This window comes from Diplotaxodon limnothrissa, linkage group LG20 (genome assembly GCF_057381915.1).
Source record: "Diplotaxodon limnothrissa isolate DT_005_m linkage group LG20, D_limnothrissa_male_GT1.1, whole genome shotgun sequence".
Classification (NCBI taxonomy): Eukaryota; Metazoa; Chordata; class Actinopteri; order Cichliformes; family Cichlidae; genus Diplotaxodon; species Diplotaxodon limnothrissa.
In genome coordinates, this window is record NC_140615.1 from 32,060,980 (window position 1) to 32,087,730 (window position 26,751).

The following is a 26,751-nucleotide window of genomic DNA, read 5'->3' on the forward strand; positions in this document are numbered from 1 at the left end:
ATGGCGTCTTCCAACCATGTTACCCCTACCAACTGTAGCTGGTGGCCCATCTCAGCCATGGATGAAGACGGCAAAATCACAGACGGGGAGGAGTGCGAAGAACCGGCGGCAGAGCCCAAACCCTTCAACAAAGACAGGCTCGTTTTGTACCACTGGACGCAATCTTTCACCTCCCAGAAGGTAAAAAAAAAAAAAGAGCAGAGCTTGAAAATGGAGGTGGCTCCACGTCTCTTTGCATGACACGATGCTACAGCTTGGAGCTGCCTCTGTTTGTCTGCTGTGACCAAAGCGTGTTTGCATCAGTGCATGTTTGTCCTGCACATATACCTCCGGAATATGAATATCATCCTGCAGCTGGGCAGAGCTCCCGTTTGAGACGTCAACGCTGCAGCACGGGGGTCTCATTTCTTCGACAGAGAGTAGTGTGTTTGATCAATGTTCTATCATTAGTCACCGCATAGATCACCTTTCACATCTTATCTGCTTCCATCCTCGATTGACACGTTGGGGCTATTATCTGCCCATAATGCTGGTGAACGTGGTTAGGCTACTATGGGCTTTGACACATGACATCCTAAATAATTGATCAAAATGCTGTGCAAAACAAACTCCAAAGGCCATCTCCCACCTTCTGCAGCTGAATCACACCATATGTTCTTATTTTCATGCCTTCCTTCAGTCTACCTGTGATTTATTAACATGCATGCTCCCACGAAATGAGCATGTGTTTATAAAAATTTTGCATTGCCACACAAATAACTCTGAAAACATAAATGATTATCATATAGAGAATTCAGTACCATGAAGCTCCAACAATTAAACATGAAACCCGTTTGCATTTAAAAAGCATAGACTGTATGTAAAAGATGAACTCAGTCGTCATGGTATGTTTTGTCCTCATTTTGAAAGCCACGCTTCACTGTTGCTTAGGCTGGTCGTGCACCTCTCGATTTTTGTAACTCTGTGCAGGTAGCGCAGCTGATGTGGCTCGGTTGAAGACGTGAGTGTATCATTATGTCAGGTTTTACCATATTTCAATGACATATCAGCAGTGTTGGGTAAGTTACTTTAAAATAGTAACTTAGTTACATTACTAGTTACTTCTCTCAAAAGTAACTCAGTTACTTCAAGTTACTCGTTACTTTCAAAGTAACTAGTTACTAGGGAAAGTAACTTTGGTTTTACTCAGAATTCTCTTGTTAATGTGTTGCTTCCATAACTTTGCCAATCTTCTAGCTTGCTTACTTGCCACAAGTGCACTGTGCCACCTACCAATAGAAAGGAAAAGATAATGTGCATATTTCCACGAGAGAAATCCCACGCCTGGACCGTTGTTGACCGCCGCCATGATTCTAGCCTACGTCACAGCGTCATGCGCGCCTTTTACATCCAACACAAAAACTGCAGTCGTGGTGCTTTCGATTGTACTCAGAACTCGGAAATTCTGCCTTCTGAATAGGAAGATGTAGGCAACACCAGACTGCAGATGAGCTGCATACAGGGCTGGACTGGGACAGAAAAATCATCCCGGGCATTTTGACTAGAGACTGGCCGCCATTATAGCAAAAATCATAAAGCCTTTGAATGAAAACAAACACTGCTGTGACAGTGATGTTCACTGTTTTGATGGTATATATGTATCAATCTATCAATCGTTTGTTGTAAGATTCAGATAATTATTTTTTAAAAGCGAGACATTTTAAATGAGAATAAGAAAGAAAAGTATTTCTTTGTGCCCCCCTTTCCCTGTTAATGCCCTACCTGGCCCCCTGGCCACACTTTGCTAGATCTGCCCCTGCACAGTTACCAGCTGTCAGCTGCTTAGAAAAGGATCCTGGGGTTATTTGTCTCTCAGAAACAGTTCATAACTTCCCTTCAACTCATTCATGTCACCTAAAAGGTAAACCTGTTTCTCCATCACCTGTTCAACTCTGATGATCCAGTAAGGACATCTCCTGGTTTCATCTTCATGTTTCCCTCTCACCAGATAACCAAACGATATCATGACCTGCAGCTTTTTTGCAGCTGTGGCTCCAGCAAACATCAGCTGATACTAGAAATTAATATTAAATAAATTCTAACAACAGCTGATCAAGCTTAAATGTGCTGCTGTTGTTTAGCGCGACATCCCCTGGTTTCCTCTTTCTGCGCAAAGTGAGCGATAAACAAACGAGAGCCGATCAGCTGATCATTGATCAGTTTCATGATTGAAGTAGAAACGGGAGAGGGAGGGGAGAGGATGAAAGGAGAAGAGGCAGCTGTGCAGTAAAGACACAGAATAACTCCAGCTTTGTGTCTTTTTCATTGTAGCTGAAGTCCGGGACAAACTGTTCCTTTTCACCTCAATAAGAAACGCGTAATATTTTCTCTGAATACCAGACGGGACGGTTGGCAACTCTAATAACTTATGAACAAAATAAAGTTCAACATCATTAACTTCATAGCACCCACCCAGCTGTATAGAAACTCCGTCATGCTAGCTAGCACGCAGTACGGAAAAAGTCAGAATAACGAAAATAAACTCCACCTAAACTTGGTTCATATCTGACCCAGAGAGACTGCAGGTCATAACTTCTTACCTGAAGTTCAGTTCACACTTGGACCGGCGGCCGCCTCGGGTCTCTTTTCCTTCTGCGTCCCTTTTCCTTCATCCACCTGCTGACCTCCTCCACTTGCTAATGTTACTGAATCTGTGGAAGCTCCGCGATAGCCACCACACGAAGTAACGAGTAACGACCCTATCTAAATCCCAGTAACGAGTAACGCGTTCCTGATTTTGGCATAATAACTAGTTACCGTGCTCGTTACCACAATAATAACGTAGTTACTGTAACGCGTTATTTAATAACGCGTTAGTCCCAACACTGCATATCAGTGCAAAAAGCTCAGATATTCCCAGATTATACAAAAATCCTGCACCATTTTTAAAAAGATAAAACTTTCTTGAGAAAACTTCATTTTGACTTCCACTCCTTTGCTAGCACTGAGAACACTGCAGTGAGTATGAAGCACAGCAGCAGTATAACTGTGAAACAGTTGTAGAGATGTCACCGATGACTTGTGACACAACCAATCAACTTCACAGGTCCAATGCAAAGAAACTGTTATCATTTAATTAGTGCTAAACAACAGGCTAATAATATACTGGAATTTCACACACCAGAATTGAACCATAGACTTTCTGAACAGCAGGTAAGATGCAGTATTTGTCAAATAGTGCAGCTGTGATGCACCAATAGCATAAACATGGTGGAGAGGTTCAGTTCTGTGACTCCAGTTAGCAGACAATGATTGGCGACAGCTCCTTTTGTCGTGCACACCGCCAACTCTCGTATCATGAAGCTTAGACCAAAACAGTTTCATTATCCAGGCTGAAAACATGTTTATTTGTGTATTATAGTTAGGCATTTTAACACGGGAGTCTATGGGGACTGACTCAATTTTAAAACCAGCCTCATATGGACATTAGAAGAACTGTGCTAATTAGACAATAATAGTGGTTTGGCCCACTAAGGAGGAGAATGGTACCAGTGCTACAGCTGTAAAACCATAATATTCACCTTTAGGTTCAAACTCTCTATGTGCTGGAAGAGGTTCAACCAATTCAATTCAATTCAATTCAATTCAATTCAATTCAATTCAATTCAATCTTTATTGGCAGACTTCATGTCCATAAAAACAAGACAAAAAAACCCCAAAAAAACAACACACACACACAACACTCCTCCCCCCCCCCCCCCCAACACAAGGTATAAACCATTAAATATATATATATGTATATAAATAAGTATCTAAAACATTTGTAAAAATATAAAACCATAATATACATAAAACACAATTACTTAAAATAAATCAATAAATACACAAACACTTTAACCAGTGCTTTCTGAGACTGGATGAGTAACGGGAACCACTCAGTGTCGGATCTGTGAGTGCTAAAATTATACTGTTACGCGAACCATCCAGTCGTTCTCTAAAATTGAACATTAGCTTCCTTAAAAGTGCTTTAAAAGTCCAAACACCCACAGCTACAAACATCTGGCTGGCACTACCACTTCTAGGTATCCTGCAAAGGATTCTCATCGCATCATTATATGCAACATGCAGCTTCTGCATGCTACATTGTTTGTAGGATGACCACAAGGGGGCAGTATATAGCGGTGTGCAATACGCTTTAAACAAAGCCACTTTAACTGGAAGTGAACAAAAGCTGAATTTGCGTGCAATAGTATTTGCCTGCACATAGAGCTTACACCGTTGTCTGTATATGTCATCATCATCATTCATTTGCTCAGTAATAATGTCAATGTCAACTGGATATGCTCTGAAGTACAGTCATTGCACTCAAAGGTGAATGCACAGCAGGGTGCACTGCCTATATAACCAAAACACAGAAGCTATTTGCAAAGCGTTGTTTATTTTATGGAAAGGGTGCTTAAAGAGTTACTTTTCTCACTAGATAAAGCCGTAGTATAACAGATTGTGGTAATTAGACATTTTTAAAAGACTTTGAGATGTTGAGTGACAGGTGGTGCCTAACTGCCACTCAAAGCAGCCATGTAATGCTTAACTGCTACAATTTACAGCAATTAATCTGATGTCACGAAGGGCAATTAGCTGTAGTCGTAAACTGCAATCTGTACCAGGCTGCAAATATGTTTATTTAAAGTGTATTTTAACATGGAAGTGGAGCTGACCTCAGGAGGCCACCAAAGCAAGACGCCGTGAGAGTTATTCAAGCTTGGACTTGGACACCAGATGATTTTGAATGATGTGGAAACTTTTGTGTTTCATTACTCATTATTGCACATCTGTCACACAAATGTGCAAGAAAACCCCTTAAGAACTTCCAGAGCTTCAGAGTTTTTATGATACTTGAAGTTTAATTTTGGATAACAAACAACTTCTTTCACATGTAAACAAACCGGAGGTGACAGCATGCAAACGCTGTAGACAAGGTGAAGGTCATGACATAATCACTTGTAATTGCATTTCTGTGTTAACACGATGAGGATATTGTTCAGTGTGAGATTTAATATGAGGACGCAGAGAAGGAAAATGCTAAAAGAACAAGCGGAGCTTTCCCTTTCCACTATCATGCTGCTTTATAGGCCACATTTATTAGATCCAGTAGTTTGAGATTTGACCCACATAAGTCATTAAACATTTGGACTTTGCTGCTCACCTTGTCACACCTGTAAATTGATGTACATGAAAAGGTAAATTGCTAAACTGCCCCTTTAAAAGTGGATTCAGCTATGCAATGGCAACTGGCATTTCATCCTTTGTCCTCATCAGCCACCATCTGTGCCTAATGTGTGCACATGGATTACATGACTATGACTAGTATCTTTGTACAGTCAGTGAGTTTTATAGATGAGTTGATGCGCATAAAAGTAAAACTGCAACTATTTTCTTTTAAATTTTTAAATTATTCATTGGGAAAAATGAGCATTCTGATGACAACCCCTTACTGTCTGATAAACAGTGATGGCCATTTTCACTACAAGATTAATTTATTGTGAGAAATGCTTCAGTCTCTTAGGATTCTTTAAAAATTCAAGTCTCAAGATGCGATTCAACACATAGATCTACCTTTCTGTCATCATTGCATATTACTGAGGACGAAGTCAGAAATGTTGTTTAGAAACACTGTAGCACATCAGCTTTGAGTTCATGCTCAGTCTCAGGTTTGTACGTTAGTTATAAAGCTCAGGATCTCTGGCTCATGGCCACTCGAGTCTGAGCTGCTGATTGAGCTGATTGTCACTCAGCAGAGGGTAAACACCAAGCTCACTGTCATGATTATCGCCTCAGTCCTGGAGCTGGAGGAGCTGGAGTGACTCCTCGATCATGTGTGATTGTGCTGTCAGTGAACTCGCTGCCTCTTTCACAAGTAACACATGGGTTTCAGCTAAGATGCTGAAAGAAATTCGAGCAACAAACTTGCTAATGTTTACATGTACGATGTTGTATTATTGTTATGTGAGCTGAAGCATGGGATGATGGGAAGGGCCTTTATGAGATTAAGAGGCCGTGCACCTGGTTATCTGCTCCACTAGAAATTTACTGAAAATGTTACACATTAATATAACACAATTGGTCAAAATCAGTTTGTTGCACCTTTGAAAGATGTGTTATATTTAGTCAATCTTTTGTGACTTGCCAAATATGTTTTTCCACTGTATGAAAAGACAGAAATGAATCCTTTCGTAAACACACTGGCAGTGCGAGACAGGCAGCTTTTGATAAAGGAGTCACATTTTCAGCTGATCAACATTTCTCTGTGCCGACTCCATTGTCGTCAATGTGCAGGGGATTATTTACAAGCTTGTGTATACCTCAGCAAGTTTATGAGGAAGGAGACAATGTACCGTCGAACTTCTCTTGCACCACACTTTAACTTTATTGTCTTGCTTTAATACAGCTTCATATCTAGCATCACTGTAACTTTGATCCTGTGGCCCTGCACTATAATTATTTACCTCACACCAGGGATGAATTTTGAGCACAACAAATATGGTAATGATAGATACAGAAAAGGCGCAGTGACACAGAGGCCAGATGCACAGATCGATACAGCTCTGGCAACCTCAGAGTCTGCAGGGTAGAAATTTACACCTTTAGTGATGAGGCTTTAACAAACTGCTGTTTTCTTTCAGTGTGGGGGGCAGTATATCATGACAGCAGTGAGTATCTGGACACTTTCTTTGAAACCTTTAACAGACACAATGCCATATTTTGCTGTGCTCTCTATTCAAGTGTAACTGTTGCAATGAGGACGTGAACACTGTCAAAGCTTATTTGATTGTCTGTTTACTACCATCAAACAGATAATCAGACAAAGGGAAACTGAAGCTATATGTACACATGATGTAAAGGAGGATAATACAGGTGGGCAACAAGAAACAGCTAAATCTGATCAAGACAAATGACACAAAGGAAGTCAAACTAAATACAAGACATAAGAGACTAACAACTAAACAGGGAATCACTAACAGAGATGACAACTTAAGAATCAAGTCAACACTCTTCTATTCTATTCAACTCAGCTTTATTCATACAGCGCCAAATCACAACAAAAGTTGTCTCGAGGTGCTTTATATTGTGAAGTAAAAACCCTACATAATACAGAGAAAGCAACAACAATCAGACAACGGCCTATGAGCTAGCACTTGGTGACATTGGGAAGGAAGAGCTTCTTTTTAAAAGCAAGAAACCTGCAGTACGACCAGGCTCAGGAACTGGGTGAGTGCTGAGGGAGAGGACAAAAGAGTTTAATAATGACTAATAACTAAATGCAAAGTGGTGAATAAACACACAGACTGAAAAGAGGTGAGTGAAGAAAACACAGAGTGCATCATGGGAAGCCCCCAGCATCCCAGGCCTATTGCAGTGTAACTAAGGGAAGGTTCAGGGTCACCTGATCCAGCCTCGGCTCTAAGATTTGTTAAAAAGGAAAGTCTAATTATATTTGGACTGTACTGATTTATTAGAAACTCTTTTATTTATTTATTTTTAGATAGATTAAAAGTTTAAGATAGTTTGCTTTCTTTGCATTTTAACCCTTTAATGCATGAATTATGACAACCTCAATCAGGATTTTTTTCTTAAGTATTTTTATTCATCTTCACGCATGAAAAACGATTTTTCTTTTTTTTCAAACATGTACTTTTCAAAGACTTTTCAAAACGTATGTTGTCCAACAACACTATGCGTGAAAGTGATATAGGGAATCATATAATTTAGTTGTGCTTTTGACATAATGATAAAAAGCAGATTCTAATTTTGATTCTGATATAAACACCAAACATAAACTCGTGTTAAGGCTGTAATCAGACGTAAGGCTCAGTGAAACTTGCATGGAAGTTTAAGTCCAGACCAGTCGTTGTATACTTACATTACTCAGAGGTTTGTCTTGTGTTGGAGAGTACCTACCCCTGAAGTAGGAGCTAAAAGAAACACCAAACCACATACAGTACGATACAAGGAATGTAAATAGTTCCTGCAAAAATAACACTAAAGATTTAAAAACAAACACAACAAAGCAAGTGCCACCTGGTTATAATGTGTTAAACGAAAGAAGCTTTTCTTAAAACTTTTTAACTCACACACACACACACACACACACACACACACACACAGAGCTGGTCGAATTGGAGCTATTTAGTTTCTAAAATCTCATCCTCAAGGGTTGCGATAGGATTAACGCAATGAGACAAAATATAAAAATATATAAAGGGAAATAAATTATTTTCTGGGACCTTTCTTTACCTGTTCCCAGTAAAATCCTCTGTTCTGGGACCAGGCCATATCATTTATTAAAATTCGAACTGCTGCCATTTTGAGAACGTCAAACTTGGCTTACTTGGCCCTACTATGATTAAAATGGGTGCAGCTTTGCTTTATACATTTGATCAAGTTTGGTGCATTTCAGAATGATCAAGAGCAGGTTTAGTAAAATAAATGTCAGAGTATCATTTCTGTAAGGCTGATTCCCCGCCCCCAATTTCAAGTTTGATTAGATGGATTATATCTCTTTATTACTCAGTCTGTCCTGATGGGGACAGACGTCTCTCAACAGAGCCATAGAACCTCATGTTTGTTCAGTTTGGCTCGTTAGTTGTGGAGGTTTTACTGACAGAAGAAAAATAGGACTTAAGAACTTGAGGGAGGGATTGACTGAAACAATAGTAAGACCCGGAATTTGATTAAATGTAGTCCACTATGTTCAGCCAGACAGCTGCTGTTGTGTCTCCTGAATTAATGGGTACCAGACTGCTTAATTTGTCTACTTTGTTTGTATAAGAGGAGTTTTTCACACTACAAAATACAGAAACCTAAAAATCTGTGACTTACCAACCAGTGACTTATCTATTTAAATACTGAGATTTTAAGGAAGATATGCTATGGCTAAATGGACCTGCAAAGGCTCACCAAGAAATCATATGCAGTCATAGTGTAAAGGTGCACATAAAATAATTAGCCTGTCTCTGGCAGTTTTTACATGGTTATCGCTACATTCAAGAACCCAAAAAACTTCAGACACACACATTTAGTGAAACTGAACAAAAGCTAAAACTGTGTAAAAATGCTATTTCTATGTTTTAGCTAATGTTTTTCACTCACCTGGTTCCTGACTCTGACTTTTCTGAGGTTGGCATTAATCTCAGTTGGGAATGGGCACTCGGACAGCTGTGGACACTGTGGAAAAGTAGTCCCTGTTACTTTATTCACGCTTTATGGAATTTAGGTGGTGCAATTTTAAACCTCAGTGTTAGCTGCTGTGATGTCAGCTGTAAGAGAGGGTGAAGTGCTACGCTGTCAACTAAAGCTAGCAAGCTTTGTTAGCAGGTTTCATCAATAAACTGTACAGGTGTGGTGCACAGACACAAAGGTAATAGTAACTGACAGGCTAATAAAATACCAGAAAGTGAGTTTGAAGACTGAAAGTGAGCTTGCAGTGCCTCTCAAGCAACATTAAGCAGCGTTGAAGGCATAAACATTGTTTTAGAGGGTGTAAAATAGTGTCAAATTTTAACATAGGATTCTATGGGCCCCAGGTGCCATCAGAAGAGCAGTTTCGCATTAATCACTGCGTCATTTCATGCTGCATTCCTCTAGCAAAATATTATATCTGGCGCTAAGATGATACATGAAATTATAAGAGAAGGTGGTGGAAACGCTAATAACTAAGATCTGATTATTGCCACAACTAGACTTTTTAACTAGTACATCGTATGTTTAAAGAAAAGTGTACTTAGATGTATTACGTAGCATCATGTCTTTGCAGTACTAACTGCTTTTCATCCCTAATAACAGCAAGCTGCAGATGAAGTTCACTTATTGTATAGTGTAAGAGGAGTGAATTTTATGCTTCCCAAGCAGCTGAACTACTTGGCATCATTGCTAAGAAGTGACTAATAATATTATGTAACTCTCGATGCAACGGTGACTGTGTTATTGTGGGTATCATCCAGGGACAGCTCAGCAGTATAACACAGGGACCTGAAATATTTGGCGGTTTTATATAGAAGTCCCTGATTTAGTGTTTCTTTTCCACGCTGATGGAGATATAAAAGGCTTAGTTTTTTTCTTTTTTTTGACATTTCAGTTGCATGCATCGATTTGTTCCTGGTGTCCAAAACCACTGGTCCTGCTGTAATTACTATGCTTATTTTACTACATTCTTTAGGTTTATTTCATTACACCATGTCTGGCCGTGTTCAGCAAAATTCCCATTTTGTCGTTCCGCCAAATGTAGCACTTTATGCCTCAAGTGTCATCTTCTTTCATTAATCTTATTCCCAGTAATAGCTCTCCATGGACCTTGGCTTATCCTTCATGCTGTTAGTAATGTATCCTGATTGTCCTGGATTTTTTTCTCAAACTCTAGCACCCTGTGTATCTCATTAGCTTGGCAGACCACACAAACAACCAGCTCTCTCTACAGTACAGCAATTTGCAATGTAATGAACTGAGCGGAAGCTTTTAGTGAGTTTAATTTTACATTTGTTTTTTTTGTTGTGCAGTTTTTTTGTTGTGCAGTTTTTTTTTCTTAAACCAAAAATGGATGAAATGTCCTCTTATTTTGTCTTCATAGTCTAGTAACAAATTGCAAATGTTCACCCACTGAATATATTTCCAGACATACATGTTGTGATTAAATAAAAAAACAGGGGATGTGTTTGGACTAATCACGTCCTTTGTAATTTCAGGTACGGCTCGTCATTAATGAGAAGGGTCTTGTCTGTGAGGAGAGGGATGTGAGCTTGCCACTGCAGGAGCACAAGGAGCCCTGGTTCATGAGGCTGAACCTGGGCGAGGAGGTGCCCGTCTTCCTCCATGGAGACACCATCATTAGTGACTACAACCAGATTATAGATTACATGGAGAAAACCTTTGTGGGAGGTAGGACAATGCTGTCTTTCTTTTCTCTTGTTTAAAGATGGCAGAGTCATTTCCATTTGCATATTTTCATTATTTTCATTCATGCTCCATTAGAGAAGCGTTGCATAATTCATAGTTCAAAATAATCCCTATTTATCATGTATTATTAATCTGGTGCTTGCTGTGGCCGTTCAGTTCTCCTGCTTACTGTCTGAAAAACACTGTTTTAGCTCCTTTTGCTCTCACTTTAAAACTTTCTTTTTATTGGCTTCCCTTCATAAACAAAAACAAAAGATTTTGGCAGTAGGTTGATTGGGCTTCTGTAGTCACTGCTAAAGCTTGAAGAAACATCCCCTCTCTCTGACGTCACACAGAGCTATGGGTAGAAAAAATGCTTTTTCTCTCAGTGATAATCACTTACAAAGACCTTGTTATTTAAAACTGGCCATATGAGCATCCACCATGATAACAGTAACTATATAATAGAGGAATAAGGAAGCTGCATAGGTCCCACTTAACTTACAAGCATCCTTTCTATAGCAGGAAAAATCATCTTTACGCTGCACTGCAAAAAAACCCCCAAGTTCTTTTCATTTCCATATCTTCCTCATGGATCATTAATGGGTCTAGATGCTATTTGTCTGGACGTAGCTTTAGCCTCTCTATTTTATCTTGACATATTTATGTAGCCATCAAGTGCATGTTTGAGGCCCTTTTACAGAGATCTACTTTTTAAAGAGTCCACCAGAGAGAGAGTTGTTAACCAGTAAAATTCGTTATGTTTACTAGCTAATTGTATCAAGTTAGACTATAAAAATTGGTACTGTAGTATTCAAAGCCGGCTCATTGCATGTGTGCTGCACTCCTCGTTTTTGCATTAGTCCACCTATACCAGACTAATTCATCTCAACCGCCGCCTCGTGCTCTGCCAAAGGTTTGTGATCTGTAATCACCAATAAAGATGAGGATGAGTATTTGTAATTCTGATGTAAGCCACCTCTGTGAGTTACCAGCTGTACAGGTTAAGTGGGTGTAAAAACTGAAGGCAGCAAAAATTCCAGCAGAAGTTTAACCTAGCAGACGGAGATTGATTACACATGTGGCATCTCAATCAGTGCTGCCACACCACTAACTGCAGTACTAAGATGAATCTGGTATAAAAATTTGACCCAGTTTAGAGCTTTTACGAAACTATTCATAGAGGCCAAAACTGCTTTTTGTATCAAGCTATAAACATATTTTAAAATGCTGTAAAGTCAGGCCTTTTAACATGAGAGTCTATTACGAAGAATTTGCATTTGGGGTCAACTTAAGGTGGACATTTTAGAAACTTTAACTTTTGGCACTTGTATGTTGGCTTCATTTTTCACTCCTAGAGGCTGTTTGTTTGTTATAAACACAACCCAACCGGTCGCGGCAGATGGTTGATACTCCCTGAAGTCTTCAGCTGGAGGTTTGTTCCTGCTAAAAGGGAGTTTTTCCTCCCTACTGTCACCACCTGCTTGCTCATAGGGGGGTTGTCTGATTGTTGTTGTTTTTTTTCTGAATTATTGTAGGGTCTTTAACGTACAATAGAAAGCACCTTGGGGCAATTGATGTTGTGATTTAAGAAAATGTAATAAAATTCACTTGAAATTAAAGTATATCGGCCCTATAAGGGGGCGGGATATGCAACACAGGGGATTCTTCTTCTTCATCTCTCTCTTATATCTCTGACTAGAGCTATAGAAAATTTGAGGCCTCATTCGCCCAGTTTGTGAAGCTGGAGTGACAAAGACTGTTGGAAGCCATTGGAGGCCATCTGTTTTCTTTGTGCAGACTGTGTCAGTGCATACTATAATGTGAAACTGTAACTCATTGCATCAACGTCTTTGCACCAATGTCACTGAGACGATCCTTGCTGATTAGATTAGACAAAATTGGAGTGACCCCTTGGGGAACATTTGTGGCACTCACAAACGAGACACAGATATAAACACAAGAGACATAATTTAATGATTGAAACAAAAAGTCCATCAAAGCTATATTTAGAGAAGCGGCATCTGTAGCTGTGAAGTTGTGATGGGTATGGAGGAACGTACGCTGTGAGGTAATGACTGAGATTCAGACTCTTGAGCTTGAAAAGGAGGCAACTGGATTTCTTTACATGTTTGAAGACATTTTGGAGACATCTAAAAAGTTTCTTCAGTTCTAAAACAAGTGGCAGAGAGTCCCAGGTAATAAACCCTTAAAAGGTGTCCTGACCCTCTTGGATAAGAGGTTAAATGTGTCCAAAAACCTAGAGAAGGACAGTTGCCTTCTTTTTAGGCTCTCAAGACTGCCATGGCCTGGATGACTGAGAGCCTACACAGACATTCGGGCTTGGCAAACATGCAGCTCAAAGAATAAGCAAATGTTAAGAAGCATACACTGAATCCTGTTATCTGTGTTGTGCTGTAGTATCTGTAGGTGGCATGTTCTATAGGATTATCAGCTGCGAGATTATGTAACAAACTGGGAGCCTCAGATCAGAAAATGCCTGGGGACATAGGTCTGTAACTGAAAAACTTCATGGCTTTCCTGCTTAGTTAGTGCTCACATGTCTAGAGCAGCGCCTAGAGCTTTGAATTCAACAGCAGAAGATCTGGTTCACTGCTTGCTCAGTAATAAAAGGCTAGAGTGCATAAGCTGACCCCAGGGTCTGATGATCTCATTCAGCTAACTTCATTTTAGTCTTTTGATAGTGTGCTAATAACTTGTTTTGGAGCAAGTTAGTCATAGAGATATAAAATCATTCATCAGTCTCCAGTTATACTCTAATAATTTAGTTAAGCTGTTATTGTTGCATTTTTTGGTTTTGTTTATTTTGTCTACTGAATGTCAAACAAGTCTGATGCATGTTTTATCCAGAAGCTTTCATCCAGGAGTCAATTTGAGGGGATGAGTTACAGGCATGCTTTTTCTCTGCCTTTAAATCCCTAATGAAACCTGGCAACGTGGGCTGCAGCTGGTCTGCAAAGTGCAGATTTCTCAGAAACGGGAGGCATATGCAGTGTGGAGCAGTGGCAACAGTTTTACAGTGTTGTTGAGGCACAGCAGGGCAAAAGCTGTTTGCAAAAAGATGTCAATCATCGCCCGAGTTGTTCTTATATATTTGTCATGCTCATTGTGAACATGTATGAACTCAGTCGGGAAGTTGCTTGACAGTTTGCTGCTAATTTAATCTTTCCATCACCAGTGCTGCAGCAGACTTCCTGCAGAGAACCACTGCAGGGCATGCCCAGGTCAGCATGCAGGTCCAGAGACTGATTACTCAGCTCTCTGGAGCTCAGCCACGTGCAGCTCCACCCTCCTTCAGCTTCTCCTCATCGTCAAGCACCCATCTGATTATCTCTGTCTTGTCAGCGATGCCTTCCCTGCATGTGGCTGGCTGTGACCCTGCAGAAAGATAAAAGCTCCCTCTGTTCTGCACTTTCAGTACCGAATCTCAGCAGCAGGTCATTATGCTGAACACCATCGCTCCCAGCCAGGCGCTGCGCTGTCAGACACGAGAATTAAGGCAGCAAAATGTAAAAGCGGGATCTCTCTGAGGTAGTAAAAGTTGTTGGAAGTGTTTTTATGTGTGTTAAGGTGCAAACAGACTGTAGAGTTCATCTTATTATTTTTTCAAACCCACGTTGTGCAGCATAGTTAGAATAAACTGGACTTACAGCCTGAAAATGTGATGAAAGTATTTTGTTTTAATAAAGCTTATGTTTGCAGGCCATTTTAGATGTTTACAGTAGCTATAAGGATAGACAATATAAAACATTTTAATATGATAGCAGGCAGAAAAAATCCACTCTTAAATTCTGGTAACAAAATATTTGGCACATGTTGATAATCAGTCTTTAACAGGAAACAAAATCAACATGCCTCACGTGCTTCCCTGTCGCTGTGTGAGGAGGACCTGCCTGAGCTAAAGTCACTAAAAGAGAAAACTCTCCAAACAACTCGACTCCTCTTTGGGTCACAAGTTATTTTGGAGTCTCTGGGCTCTTTTTTTAATCCTCCAGGTTGGTGTTTTTTTTGCCATCATTAACTTAGTGTTTTAAAAACAGGTGTAAAAGAGAAAAACTACATACTCACGGGATATAATCATGAGTCTATTCCAGATTACCTTCATTTATGTTTATTCTGTGAACATAATTTATAAAACGGAGTTAATGTTTTATTCATTTTGACCTGACAGTAGCGACCGAGAGAATATAGTTACCAGGAACTGGAACCAAGGTCTTTTTGCAAGCAGAGTCCTGTATGCCTTTAAAAAGTATGTAGGCTTAAAGCATCTCCAAGTTGTCTTGGATGGAGAAGGTACCTCCATCTTTTATATTTTCTTAGCAACAAAGCCTTAATAAGCTGTTGGATGAAAACTTGATGAGAGTGAAATCCATCTTTTCTGCAACTGTCTGCAAGAAAGTCTATAATAATTCACGATCATAATAATAATAATAATAATAATAATAATAATAATGCAGCTTTTTTCTTGTAACGGCAGGTAAGCAGAACAGATTGAGTCAGTAGGCGGATGATGTAACAAAGTTATGGAGTCTAATTACAGTGTTAATGTTTAATTTGTGTTTTTGTTGATCTGGAACGGGAATTTAATCTCATGTGGTTATACCAGGAGTGGGCAACTCCAGGGTTCGAGGGCCGGTGTCCTGCAGGTTTTAGATGTCACCCCGGGTCTACACACCTGAATCAAATGATTAGTCCATTACCAGGCGCCTGGAGAACTTCAAGACATTTGAGGAGGTAATTTAGCCATTTAAATCAGCGGTGTTTGACCAAGGACACATCTAAAACCTGCAGGACACCGTCACTTGAGGCCCGGGGTTGCCTACCTTTGGGTTATACCATAGTCTAGTGTTTTCACTCAACATAAATTGTTGTTGATCTTGTTGTTCCCTTCACCTGAAGGATGAACTGGTTAGATTTTGGTAATCAAGGTCACTGTGACCTCACCTCCAGCCCTAACATCTGTATCATTTCTGAAAGCTCAGTATGTCAGGAACACTTTCAGGGATTTTCTTTACATTTGGCACAAACATGTACTTGGGGGTGACGGGTGGTTTATTATAGTCCTCCACCTGTTACCAGGTTACCATGTTGTGTGTCTGACAGCTGAATCTGGCACAACTGTGTTATTCTGGGTTTGTGTGGTTGCTTAGAGACCTTGGGGGTTTTGGACAGATTAAGAAAAAGTCCACAGAATAATGCTCTGCAGCATGTAATTATGATTCACTACATTTTGCCCAGTTTGTATTCCTGTAAAAATGTTTTCTCTTTTTCATGCTCTTGTCTTACTCACACAGACACAGTGGCTCAGCTGATCCCTGACGCAGACTCGCCTCTCTACGATCGTGTGCAGCAGTACCGTCAGCTACTGGATGGTCTGCCCATGGATGCGTACACACATGGCTGCATCCTTCATCCAGAGCTCACGACTGACTCTATGATCCCAAAGTACGCCACAGCAGAAATACGTAGTAAGTGAAGCCAGCTCACTGCACTGCGGAGGCACGAATGCTCGTATTTTAGCATCTTTGGGAATTACAAAACAGCTTGTGTTACTTAGAGAATGGTTTTTGGGTTGTTTATTTTGCAAACATAGTGTAAGGTCAATAGAAGAAATAAAGGATCCCTTTTAATCAAATGCATTTTTATTGTATTTTGAGATGTCTATAAACATTCCTATAGCTCTTGACAGTTAGATTGCCTCCCTGCTTTGTGAGTGCAGATTTGATTTTCTTGTGAATAACAAATTTATTCAGTGTTAGAAAAGTTCAGGTTCCTCCAATATTTAAGATGTAAGAAATAAGAAGCATTGTTTCAAATTTTCAAGTAAGTTTTTTATTTTTTGTTTTCACATCAGTTTTGATTCAGTTAATTTTAACAGATTAAGTAAATACCTTTACAACAGCAGTCCCCAACCCCCAGGCCTCGGACCGGTACTGGTCCGTGAGTCATTTGGTACTGGGCCGCGAGAGTTGAGGCTCAGGTGTGAAATGTGTGGTTTTCAGGGTTTTTATTGGTTTTCAGCGTTATTTTGTTATCGTTTTGATCGTTAACTCGGTTTTCCTGAGTTTTTTCATGTGTGTTATGAATAAATCTTTTTTTTTTTCTGTACCGGTACTAGTTTTATTTTGTTGTATTTATCTGCAACACCTTAAAGGCCGGTCCGTGAAAATATTGTCGGGCATAAACCGGTCCGTGGCGCAAAAACGGTTGGGGACCGCTGCTTTACAAGACAGTTGATAGCTAGATCAGCTGTTTTCATCTGTGTTACGTCAGCTGACCTTCTGCTGCTTCTGTAGCCGCTTATTTAAAGGACAAACATACATCACAAAGACTGACCTGCGTTTAATTCAGAACTATAGAAGAGGTAAATCTCAAGCTACATCCTGAAAGTTCACAAAGAGATTTAAAATAAACGAACAAAATCAAACAGGAAAGAAGTGCAGATTTAATGAAATGTGCAAAAATAAATGGAAATACAGGATGTTGTTTGAGGTAAAAAACAACTCTATAACCGGAAAGTCAAAACCATCTTTATCTTCATTATGCTCTGACCTCTCTGAGGCAAGCTTTTGTGTAATGTCTTGAAGTAATCGTCAGAAAAAGTTCTTCAGGCTTCCCGAAGGAGATTCAAGTTCTTCTTAGGAGCTTCCTTTTCTTCCAATATCTGTCAAGATGATCCCATTACTTCAGTAACTTTAATCTGAAAAGAAAACATTTATCAAATTTGACTAAAGGACAGACGCAGCTCTCTGTCCATTCAGGTCAGTTATGTGAAAAAGCCAAAATAGCTTTAACCGACCAAACCTTTGTTCCCCAAAAAAGGTACAATATGAAGACTGTCTGATCTCCTCACGAAAAACTGAGCAAGACTTCAGGGTCTTTCCAGAAACAGGATGATTTGCAAATTTTAGCAACTGAGTCCACTCGAGTGTGTGTAGCACAAAGGCACGCAGTGTCCATAGAATCACAGTGTTCACTGACTCAGTTTAATTTAATGTGACAGAGGGCTCTGCTCCATTTCACAATGCATGTTCACACACGTTTAATATCTGAATAGATACATGTGGGTCTGCAGGTGTGTGTGTCTGTGTGTGTGGTGAGTTAATGATATATTTTTGTCCCTTTTGTTATTTCTAAGATATTACATTTATCAATTAATACAGAGTGAAAAGGTCAAATTATAAAAAAAGGCTCCACAATAAAAGCAAAAATGCTTCCTTCTAGAGTTTGAATGAAAACAACAGAATTTCAATGAAAACAACAGAATTTGAGAACAAACAATGGAATTTGAATGAAAACAACAGAATTTGAATTAAAAGAACAGAATTTGATCAAAAACCAAAGAATTTGCATGAAAACAACGGAATTTGGGAACAAACAATGGAATTTGAATGAAAACAATGGAATTTGAATGAAAAGAACAGAATTTGAATGAAAACAACGGAATTTGAATGAAAACAACAGAATTAAAATGAAAATGTCGGAATTTGAACGAAAACAACAGAATTTGAGAACAAACAATGGAATTTGAATGAAAACAACGGAATTTGAAAACAAACAACGGAATTTGAATGAAAACAACAGAATTTGAATTAAAAGAACAGAATTTGATCAAAAACCAAAGAATTTGCATGAAAACAACGGAATTTGGGAACAAACAATGGAATTTGAATGAAAACAATGGAATTTGAATGAAAACAATGGAATTTGAATGAAAAGAACAGAATTTGAATGAAAACAACGGAATTTGAATGAAAACAACAGAATTAAAATGAAAATGTCGGAATTTGAACGAAAACAACAGAATTTGAGAACAAACAATGGAATTTGAATGAAAACAACGGAATTTGAAAACAAACAACGGAATTTGAATGAAAACAACAGAATTTGGGAACAAACAATGGAATTTGCATGAAAACAACGGAATTTGGGAACAAACAATGGAATTTGAATGAAAACAATGGAAGTTTAAAACAAACAACAGAATTAGAATGAAAACAACAGAATTAAAATGAAAATGTCGGAATTTGAACGAAAACAACAGAATTTGAGAACAAACAATGGAATTTGAACAAAAACAATGGAATTTGAATGAAAACAACAGATTTTGATCAAAAACAAAAGAATTTGCATGAAAACAACACAATTTGAACAAAAACAACGGAATTAGAATGAAAACAACGGAATTTGAAAACAAACAATGGAATTTGAATGAAAACAACGGAGTTAGAATGTACAGAACAGAGTTTGAATGAAAGCAACAGAATTCTACAACGAACAATAGAATTTGAATAAAAAGAGTAGAATTAGAATTAAAACAACAGCATTTAAATGAAAACAACGGAATTTCAATGAAATGAACGAAATTAGAATGAAAACGACGGAATTTGAGAACAAACAAAAGAATTTGCATGAAAACAACAGAATTAGAATGGAAACAACGGAATTTGAATGAAAACAAAATTTGAATGAAAAGAACAGAATTTGATCAAAAACCAAAGAATTTGCATGAAAACAACAGAATTTGAACGAAAACAACGGAATTTGAAAACAAACAACAGAATTTGAATGAAAACAACGGAATTAGAATGTATAAAACAGAGTTTGAATGAAAGCAACAGAATTCTAAAACAAACAATAGAATTTGAATAAAAAGAGTAGAATTAGAATGAAAACAACGGAATTTCAATGAAAAGAATGGAATTAGAATGAAATGAATAGAATTTGAATGAAAACAACGGAATTAGAATGAACAGACCAGAATTTGAATCAAAACAATGGAATTAGAATGAAAAGAACATAATTTGAATGAAAACAACGGAATTTGAATGAGCACAACAGAATTTGAATGAAAACAATGGAAGTTTAAAACAAACAACAGAATTAGGGATAGCCTTAAGTGGTAAGCATTCAACAAGGTGCTAGAAACATTCTCTCATCCCAACTGGTCGCAGCAGATGGCCGCCCCTCCCTGAGCCTGGTTCTGTCAAAGGTTTGTTCCTGTAAGAGGGGAGTTTTTCCTTCCCACTGTCGCCAAAGTGCTTGCTCATAGGGGATCATATGATTGTTCCTAAAATAAATGCAAATTCATGATGTGAGTCCCCTGCTCCGTCACATCTCAAAGGTGCTCCATTGGACTGAGATCTGCTCACTCTGGAATACAGTTACACTTATTATCAGTGTTGTTCAAGTTACTTGAAAAAAGTAATCAGTAACTAATTACTGATTACTTCCCCAAAAAAGTAAACCTGTCACTTTACTGATTACTTATTTTCAAAAGTAATAAATTACTTAGTTACTTAGTTACTTTTTAAAAACACAATTTACAACCTGAATAGGCGATAAAGCGATAGATCTTTCAGCCCAATTCTACTTTTTCTGCATAATCCATCATACAAAAATTTATCAAATGGAAAAGTCTCTTTTTTTAAACTTGTTTTATCAGTTTTAATTTTTTAACTTTATGCATCAAGCAAAAAATGAAATTATATGCACCATTCTCTGACTTGAAGAAATTAGTTTAACATTTAAACCTATTTTCTGCACATTCCATGTGTTACATGTAACGCGTTACTGTCCATCTCTGCTTATTATGAACTCATGAACTTAACTTAATATGCATGAAGCCACTGCACTCTGTGTATACTCTGGTTATGAATGGATGGATATGGTCAGCAACAATACTCAGAAAGGCTTGGTATTTAAATTTGGTACTAAAGAGCCCACAGTATACCAAGAAAATAACACCCACATCATTGCACCACCAGCAACCTGAACTGTTAATACAAGGCAAGATGGATCAGTGTTTTCACGTTTACACCAAATTTTTACCCTATTGTCCAAATCTTGCAGCAGAAATCAAAACACATAAGTCCAGGAAACATTTTGCCAGTCCAATTCTGGTGAAGCCATGTGAATTGTATCCTCAAATTCTTGTTCTTGGCTCACATGAGCAGGGCCAGGTGTGGTCTTCTTCTGCTGCTGCCCATCTGCTTCAAAGTTTGATACATTCTGTGTTCAGAGGTGGTCTTATGCATACCGTGGTGTTAACAAGTGGTTATTTGAGTTTCTTTTGCCTTCCTATCAGCTCAAAGTCGTCTTCGTAAACACCGGAGATGGTTGCGTGGGAATATTTAGGTAGATCATTGGCACAACCATGCAATGTTCAAAGTCACTTAAAACACCTTTTGTCCCCATTCTGATGCTCAGTTTGAACTTCAGCGGTGATTTTGATGAGGAGTTAAACAGGGGTACCCACTGAAGTGTATACTGGGCCCTCATTGGTGAAAAAAGTGTCCCATGTTTGTCCCTAGTGCTCATCCCTGAGGTAAAGAAAGTTTTCTTGTGGATTGACAGGATGAAAGGTAGATGCTATTTTGGTTTTGTCATCTTTTCTCGACTACTTTCTTCTTTTAAAGATATAAAAACTTTTCAGTGCTTTTAACTCGCTATATTGAACACTGTCACACACTCAGCGTGACTCAGCTTCAGCTCTGGTACCAAAGAGACTCCTACGACGAAAACCACATGCATTTTGAATGCAAAGCAATTCATCTTCCTTGCAGCATTTTCCACATCATTGGTAAAACAAATCCCAGGTTTTTATGTGCACAGCGTGATTAGCATACTGTGTAATTTGATGCTACTCAATACCAAAAACCCTTAACACAGCACTTTGTAGTGATGCCAGGTTTTTAACGGCAGATATTAGACCTCCCAGCCTGAACTGTGGTGCTCTTCACATCAGGTAATGGCCTTGTCATGTAAATCAGAGCAACAGGCTGGATGAGATATAAAAGAAAGTCTGCAGGAGAATTAATCATCCAGTGAAATCCTGACCAGTCTGTGATGGACCTGCAAAATCAACTTTATGGAGTATTTCATTGAACGCATCGGTGTTCTCTGTGCGGTAAACTTTGGTTTGGATGATTATGATTCAGACTGAAGGGACAGTTCAGACACAAACATTTTTATCTTTCTGGGTTCATCTTGTCATCATCATTCCAGCAGACTCATGGAAAATATGCAAAAAATAGGCCGCGTCACAGGTTTGCAGCTAAAGTAAAGACTGACAAAATATTAGAAGACTAAAAGATTCTGCATCCTGGCCAAGTTCTTCATCTTTATTATTAACAATTCCCCAAAAATCAACAAACTCAGTAATGTGTCAGTCTATCGTATGAATTTTTCCATCTTCCTGCTTAACTCTGAAGAAGTAAAACTTCAAAGGTTTGACTTTTATTTTGTAAAAACAGAATCTCAGAGCACAGTTGTACACTGTTTTTGGCAAATGTTACACTAAATGTCATTACTAACTACACTTGTTAGTATTGTATGTGGATTTGGCTAAAAATATAAACTTCAGTGTCCAAGTACATAATACAATCACCGTGTTATTGCAGGGACTTTACCTTGCAATATCAAGTACATTGAAGCAACTGTTGTGATTTGTGCTACATAAATAAAATTGAATTGAATTAATGGTGCCTGCGCTGAACTACACCTGCCTCTGCGCGGTTTGTTCTGTTAGTTTACCAAACTGCCTTAATTAGGTCACAAAATGCATAAAAATGCTTTTGTAATTAAAGGTTTATATCTGGTATGCCTTAAAAACTTGTTTTAGCTGCATGTTTTTTTATTATTCAAGTGATCTTTGAGTTGGAAATCATAAAACTACATGAGTAGAGCTAAATCAAGTAGGTTAAACACTAAGACAAAACATCAATCTTTTACTTTGACTCATCATTAGTTACCCAGATGGCAAAAAGAAGGGTAACAAAAAAACAACACAGATGAGTGGATTCATGCCATTCAGACCAGAGAAACAAAATGAAAACAGCTTCTATTAAAAGTGTAGTACAGTAAAAGCCATACCGGACTGTGCTAGGTAACAAAAACAAATTTAATCCTGGACTCGCCTGTCTTCCTGTCCACAGCAGTAGTTAAAGAACAAAACAAAACAATCAGAACTGAAGAAGCTTCTCGGATGAGAGGTGAAACGCCTTCAAGCAACTTAAAGAAGTCCAGACGCTTTTTTTTTTGCAAGCTCCTTTGAAAACAAAACAAAAAAAATAGTATCTCTAACAAAAGAAGTTATGTGAATGTGAGCAGATATTATCTGCCTGACTGACTGTTAATGTTGTAATATCATACCTGGATAGAAAAACACACAGTGGAAAACTATCAGTCATGTTCTGGCCTCCTCAGAGTCCAGACCTCAACATTATTTAAGCAGTTTGGGCTCATCTCGACAGAGAATAGACTAAAAGGCACCCAAAATCCATAGAAGTCTTTTGTGAACATGATTCTACCAAATATTGAGGTTTGGTTCAATTGTGCAAACTATTTTTTAGCCTTATATACTGTGTTATATTTACCCAATGAAAGAAATGAGAGGTGGCTCAAGTGTTTTGCACAGTGCTGTACGTTAGCAATATAAAAAATTATAGTGCACCACGGACACATCTTATGTCCTTGATGACGTAAATAAAAACAATATGTGTAACAGCTGATGACACAAGCTTCTTCCTCTGCCCTCGGGAGACTGAATGGAGCTCAGATGGGAATAAGCTTTGTATTGTCAGACATCCCCTTGGAGATTAAACACACTGGACTCTGGCGTATTTGCTTTTAGTAAAATATGCCAGGCAGACAGCACAGTGTCTAAATATTATTCAAAGTGTTTTTTTCCCCTTCCTGAACAACAGAGGACACAGTTAATGTGAATGCATGCACTGTGTTTGTGTGTAACTTCAGGACATCTGGCCAACGCTGCGACAGAGCTGATGAAGCTGGACCATGAGGAGCCTCAGCTGACAGAACCGTACCTCTCCAAACAGAAGAAGCTAATGGTGAACCCGTGTTTTCATTAACGTTAACATTTAACTTTTAAGTGTCCTTCACAACTACAGATTTCATTAATATACACTTCAGAAGTGAAGACTTAAGATGACTTTCAGGGTGTGATTCATATACTGCAATTCATAGGAGTTCATTTGCATAAGTTTCAGGGCCTTTAATCCATTAAATGATGCATTAAAATTAAATAAATTTCTCACTTATTGTAAGAATTAATAGCTTAGTGTATTGTACATTTTTAAATTGTTGTTATCCCTTCAAGAAATTATAGAGCACATAGAAAATCCATTAAATCCTCTAAATGTGTAATACATTTATACTTATTTAGGGCAGCTGCCTGAATTAGCATCTTAAACTGATGTATTAATATCCTTCATGGGTACAAAGTGAAGGTTATCACACAGGAAACACCCTGTAAGATTAGCTTCATCGAGTGAAACCCTTAAAATTTTAAATCCTGAATAAAAATATACTTATTTTGAATTACATATATTTGAGACCCCTGAACGGGAATGTAACGAGTATGATTTTTATGTATTTAATGCTTTTTTGGGGGGACAAACAGTTTAAGTCTCTATTAAACTGACAGGTATTGCGTCATTTATGATCAGAGAAGAAATCCTGACTTTTCCTTCAGTGCCGTTAGTTTTCCTATTTGTGGCTTTGAGTGAAATATCTTTAGAGCTACTGGATGTGACATATAGTTAAAGTGCTTTAAATGTTTTTTAAGACTAATTCTATGTAAATACAAGTACACTGCAATTACTTTAGATTATTATGACAGTTTTAAACAGATTCCATGCCCCCCATAGAATAATTCATATTAAGGTTATTTGTATTTTTTGTAAGCAATAAAAAGCAGTTTAGGCGTTTGGCTTTAGCATTTAACTAGATACATATTTTTGGCTGAAATAATGTTCTGAGATGTTTTTTATTTTTCTGTAAGTTTTTTCTTTTCTTCCAAAAAATGTTTTTAAAGGTTGAATAAATCTCTGCAAAGTATTCCAAAAATGTTTAGTGAAAATGTTGCTTTTTATGTTGTTTTTGGAGTGAGTGGAGCTTTCCCTGTTTAACTTTGGTTGAGGCAGATAGTCAGACTGGTTAACAGAGTAGGACAACCACACACTGTCACATCCACACCTATGGCCATTTTAAAGCCACCAGTTAACGTGATTTGCACTGAACTGTGGGAGGAAGCCACAGTACTCGAATGGAACCTGTGCAGGTACAGCAAGAACATTCAAACTGCACACAGAACGGCTCCAGCTGATCAGTATATATAAGAACCAGGAAAGTTCTTGCTTTGCTGTCGCAGTGCTAGCACTAGCTGTTTCTCACTGCATGTCAAAATATCAAATTTAAAATGTATGTTTTCAGCATTTTAGGCTAAATGTTAAAATGACACATTTTATTTCCTGAAAATATGTGAAACACTTTTAGTGTAGTCTCCAAATTTGATATTTTTCCTCGTGGCATTAGAAATCATTTCACTGCAATGTGTCAATCTATCATAAAACCTGATTTAAATGATATAGTTTATGTTATCCAGTAACATCTGTGACACAGTCTCATAATTTTGCATTCAGAATACCTTTTGTTCAGAAATTGCATTCGAGGAGCATTTTAAAAACCCCGTCATCTCAGACACCAGTGATGTCCTCAAATCAGAATAATGCAGAATACTGTTTTTGTTTTTTTATTGTCATAAATATGTATAAGGACATTTTATAACTTGCAACTTAACACCATTCTTTGAACGTTGTTAGGATTTGAAATAGTGCTTCAAATGAATGTTTTCTTAAAGACAGAATTACAAAGTTTATGTAAGGTTTGTTATTTTTATGGGAATGTTCCCTGCTAGCTAAAATTTCAGTGTTATCAAAACTACAAAAAAGTAATTACTGCTGCTTTAACAATTACACCATCTGCAGTTAAAACAGTTTAAATTGAGTCCTGCTAAATAAGAAGCCACGCTTGCCTAAAAGGGGGCTGGGAAAGGCTTGATTTATGTCAACTTATAACAATTTATCACTTGAATTTAACATTAAAACATCAGTTTAATGCGTGCTACTTTTTTACTTGTTTAATTGACAGGCAAAAATCTTGGACCATGATAATGTGAACTACCTGAAGAAAATTCTGGGGGAGTTAGCCATGGTTTTAGATCAAGTGGAAGCTGAACTGGAGAAAAGAAAACTAGAGTATCAAGGTATGTCCAAATGATGAATATCAAAGCACAACCCAGACGTTTTCTATAGTGATGTTATCGCATTCTTTGCTTCGCAGGCCAAAAGTGTGAGTTGTGGCTTTGTGGACCTGAATTTACACTAGCTGACATCTGCCTCGGAGCCTTGTTGCACAGGCTCAAGTTCTTGGGACTTTCTAAGAAATACTGGGAGGACGGCAGCCGGCCCAACCTGCAGTCCTTTTTTGTGCGTGTGCAAAAACGCTACGCTTTTCGAAAGGTCTTGGGTGACATCCACACGACCCTCCTGTCGGCAGTCCTACCCAACGCCTTCCGGATGGTAAAAAAGAAGCCGCCGTCCTTCTTCGGGGCCTCTTTTCTCATGGGTTCACTGGGCGGGATGGGCTACTTTGCCTACTGGTATTTAAAAAAGAAATACATGTAGTGAATGCCCACTTGTTGTGTTATATGTCTGTGTATTTGTGTGATGTTTAAACTTTTCTGTAATGTTTTATGACTGCAGGAAAACATAATGAATCTATATAGAGAACACTATTACTTACCTGGGTGAACAAAGAAATATTAAAACATTCCATAATAAGAAATTCTTAACAGCACATTTTCTGGTAATCAAGGCCTTCGTTAAAGTTTAATTACTGGAAACTTGCAGCTCTTGTGCATGCAAGTCCTCATTTAACTTTTGTTGAAGGCATGCATCAGGTCCACCTACACTGAAATCTTAAAGTGAAAAAAAACCCCAGATAAAACTTTAAACACAA

The 26,751-nt window shown here is 38.2% G+C and overlaps 1 protein-coding gene across 2 annotated transcripts; it reads left to right on the forward strand.

The window, feature by feature from the left end:
• gdap1l1 (ganglioside induced differentiation associated protein 1-like 1) lies at positions 1 to 26,417 on the forward strand. Of its 2 annotated transcripts, XM_085344788.1 has the most exons (7): positions 1 to 180; positions 2,556 to 2,564; positions 10,719 to 10,911; positions 16,224 to 16,397; positions 23,686 to 23,780; positions 25,882 to 25,996; positions 26,074 to 26,417. In XM_085344788.1, the coding sequence occupies exons 1-7, from the start codon at positions 1 to 3 to the stop codon at positions 26,415 to 26,417; spliced, it is 1,110 nt and encodes a 369-aa protein (XP_085200914.1). The 2 variants fall into 2 exon arrangements, with proteins under 2 accessions (XP_085200914.1, XP_085200915.1); XM_085344789.1 differs by lacking the exon at positions 2,556 to 2,564.
• The last annotated feature ends 334 nt before the right edge of the window (positions 26,418 to 26,751 follow it).

Bases quoted from the DNA above. Each gene is read 5' to 3' on its own strand.
- gdap1l1 (XM_085344788.1), top strand. From the start codon at position 1: ATGGCGTCTTCCAACCATGTTACCCCTACCAACTGTAGCTGGTGGCCC. The intron at 10,912-16,223 runs GTAGGACAATGC...TTACTCACACAG, and splicing joins GGAGAAAACCTTTGTGGGAG to ACACAGTGGCTCAGCTGATC. The intron at 23,781-25,881 runs GTGAACCCGTGT...TTTAATTGACAG, and splicing joins CCAAACAGAAGAAGCTAATG to GCAAAAATCTTGGACCATGA.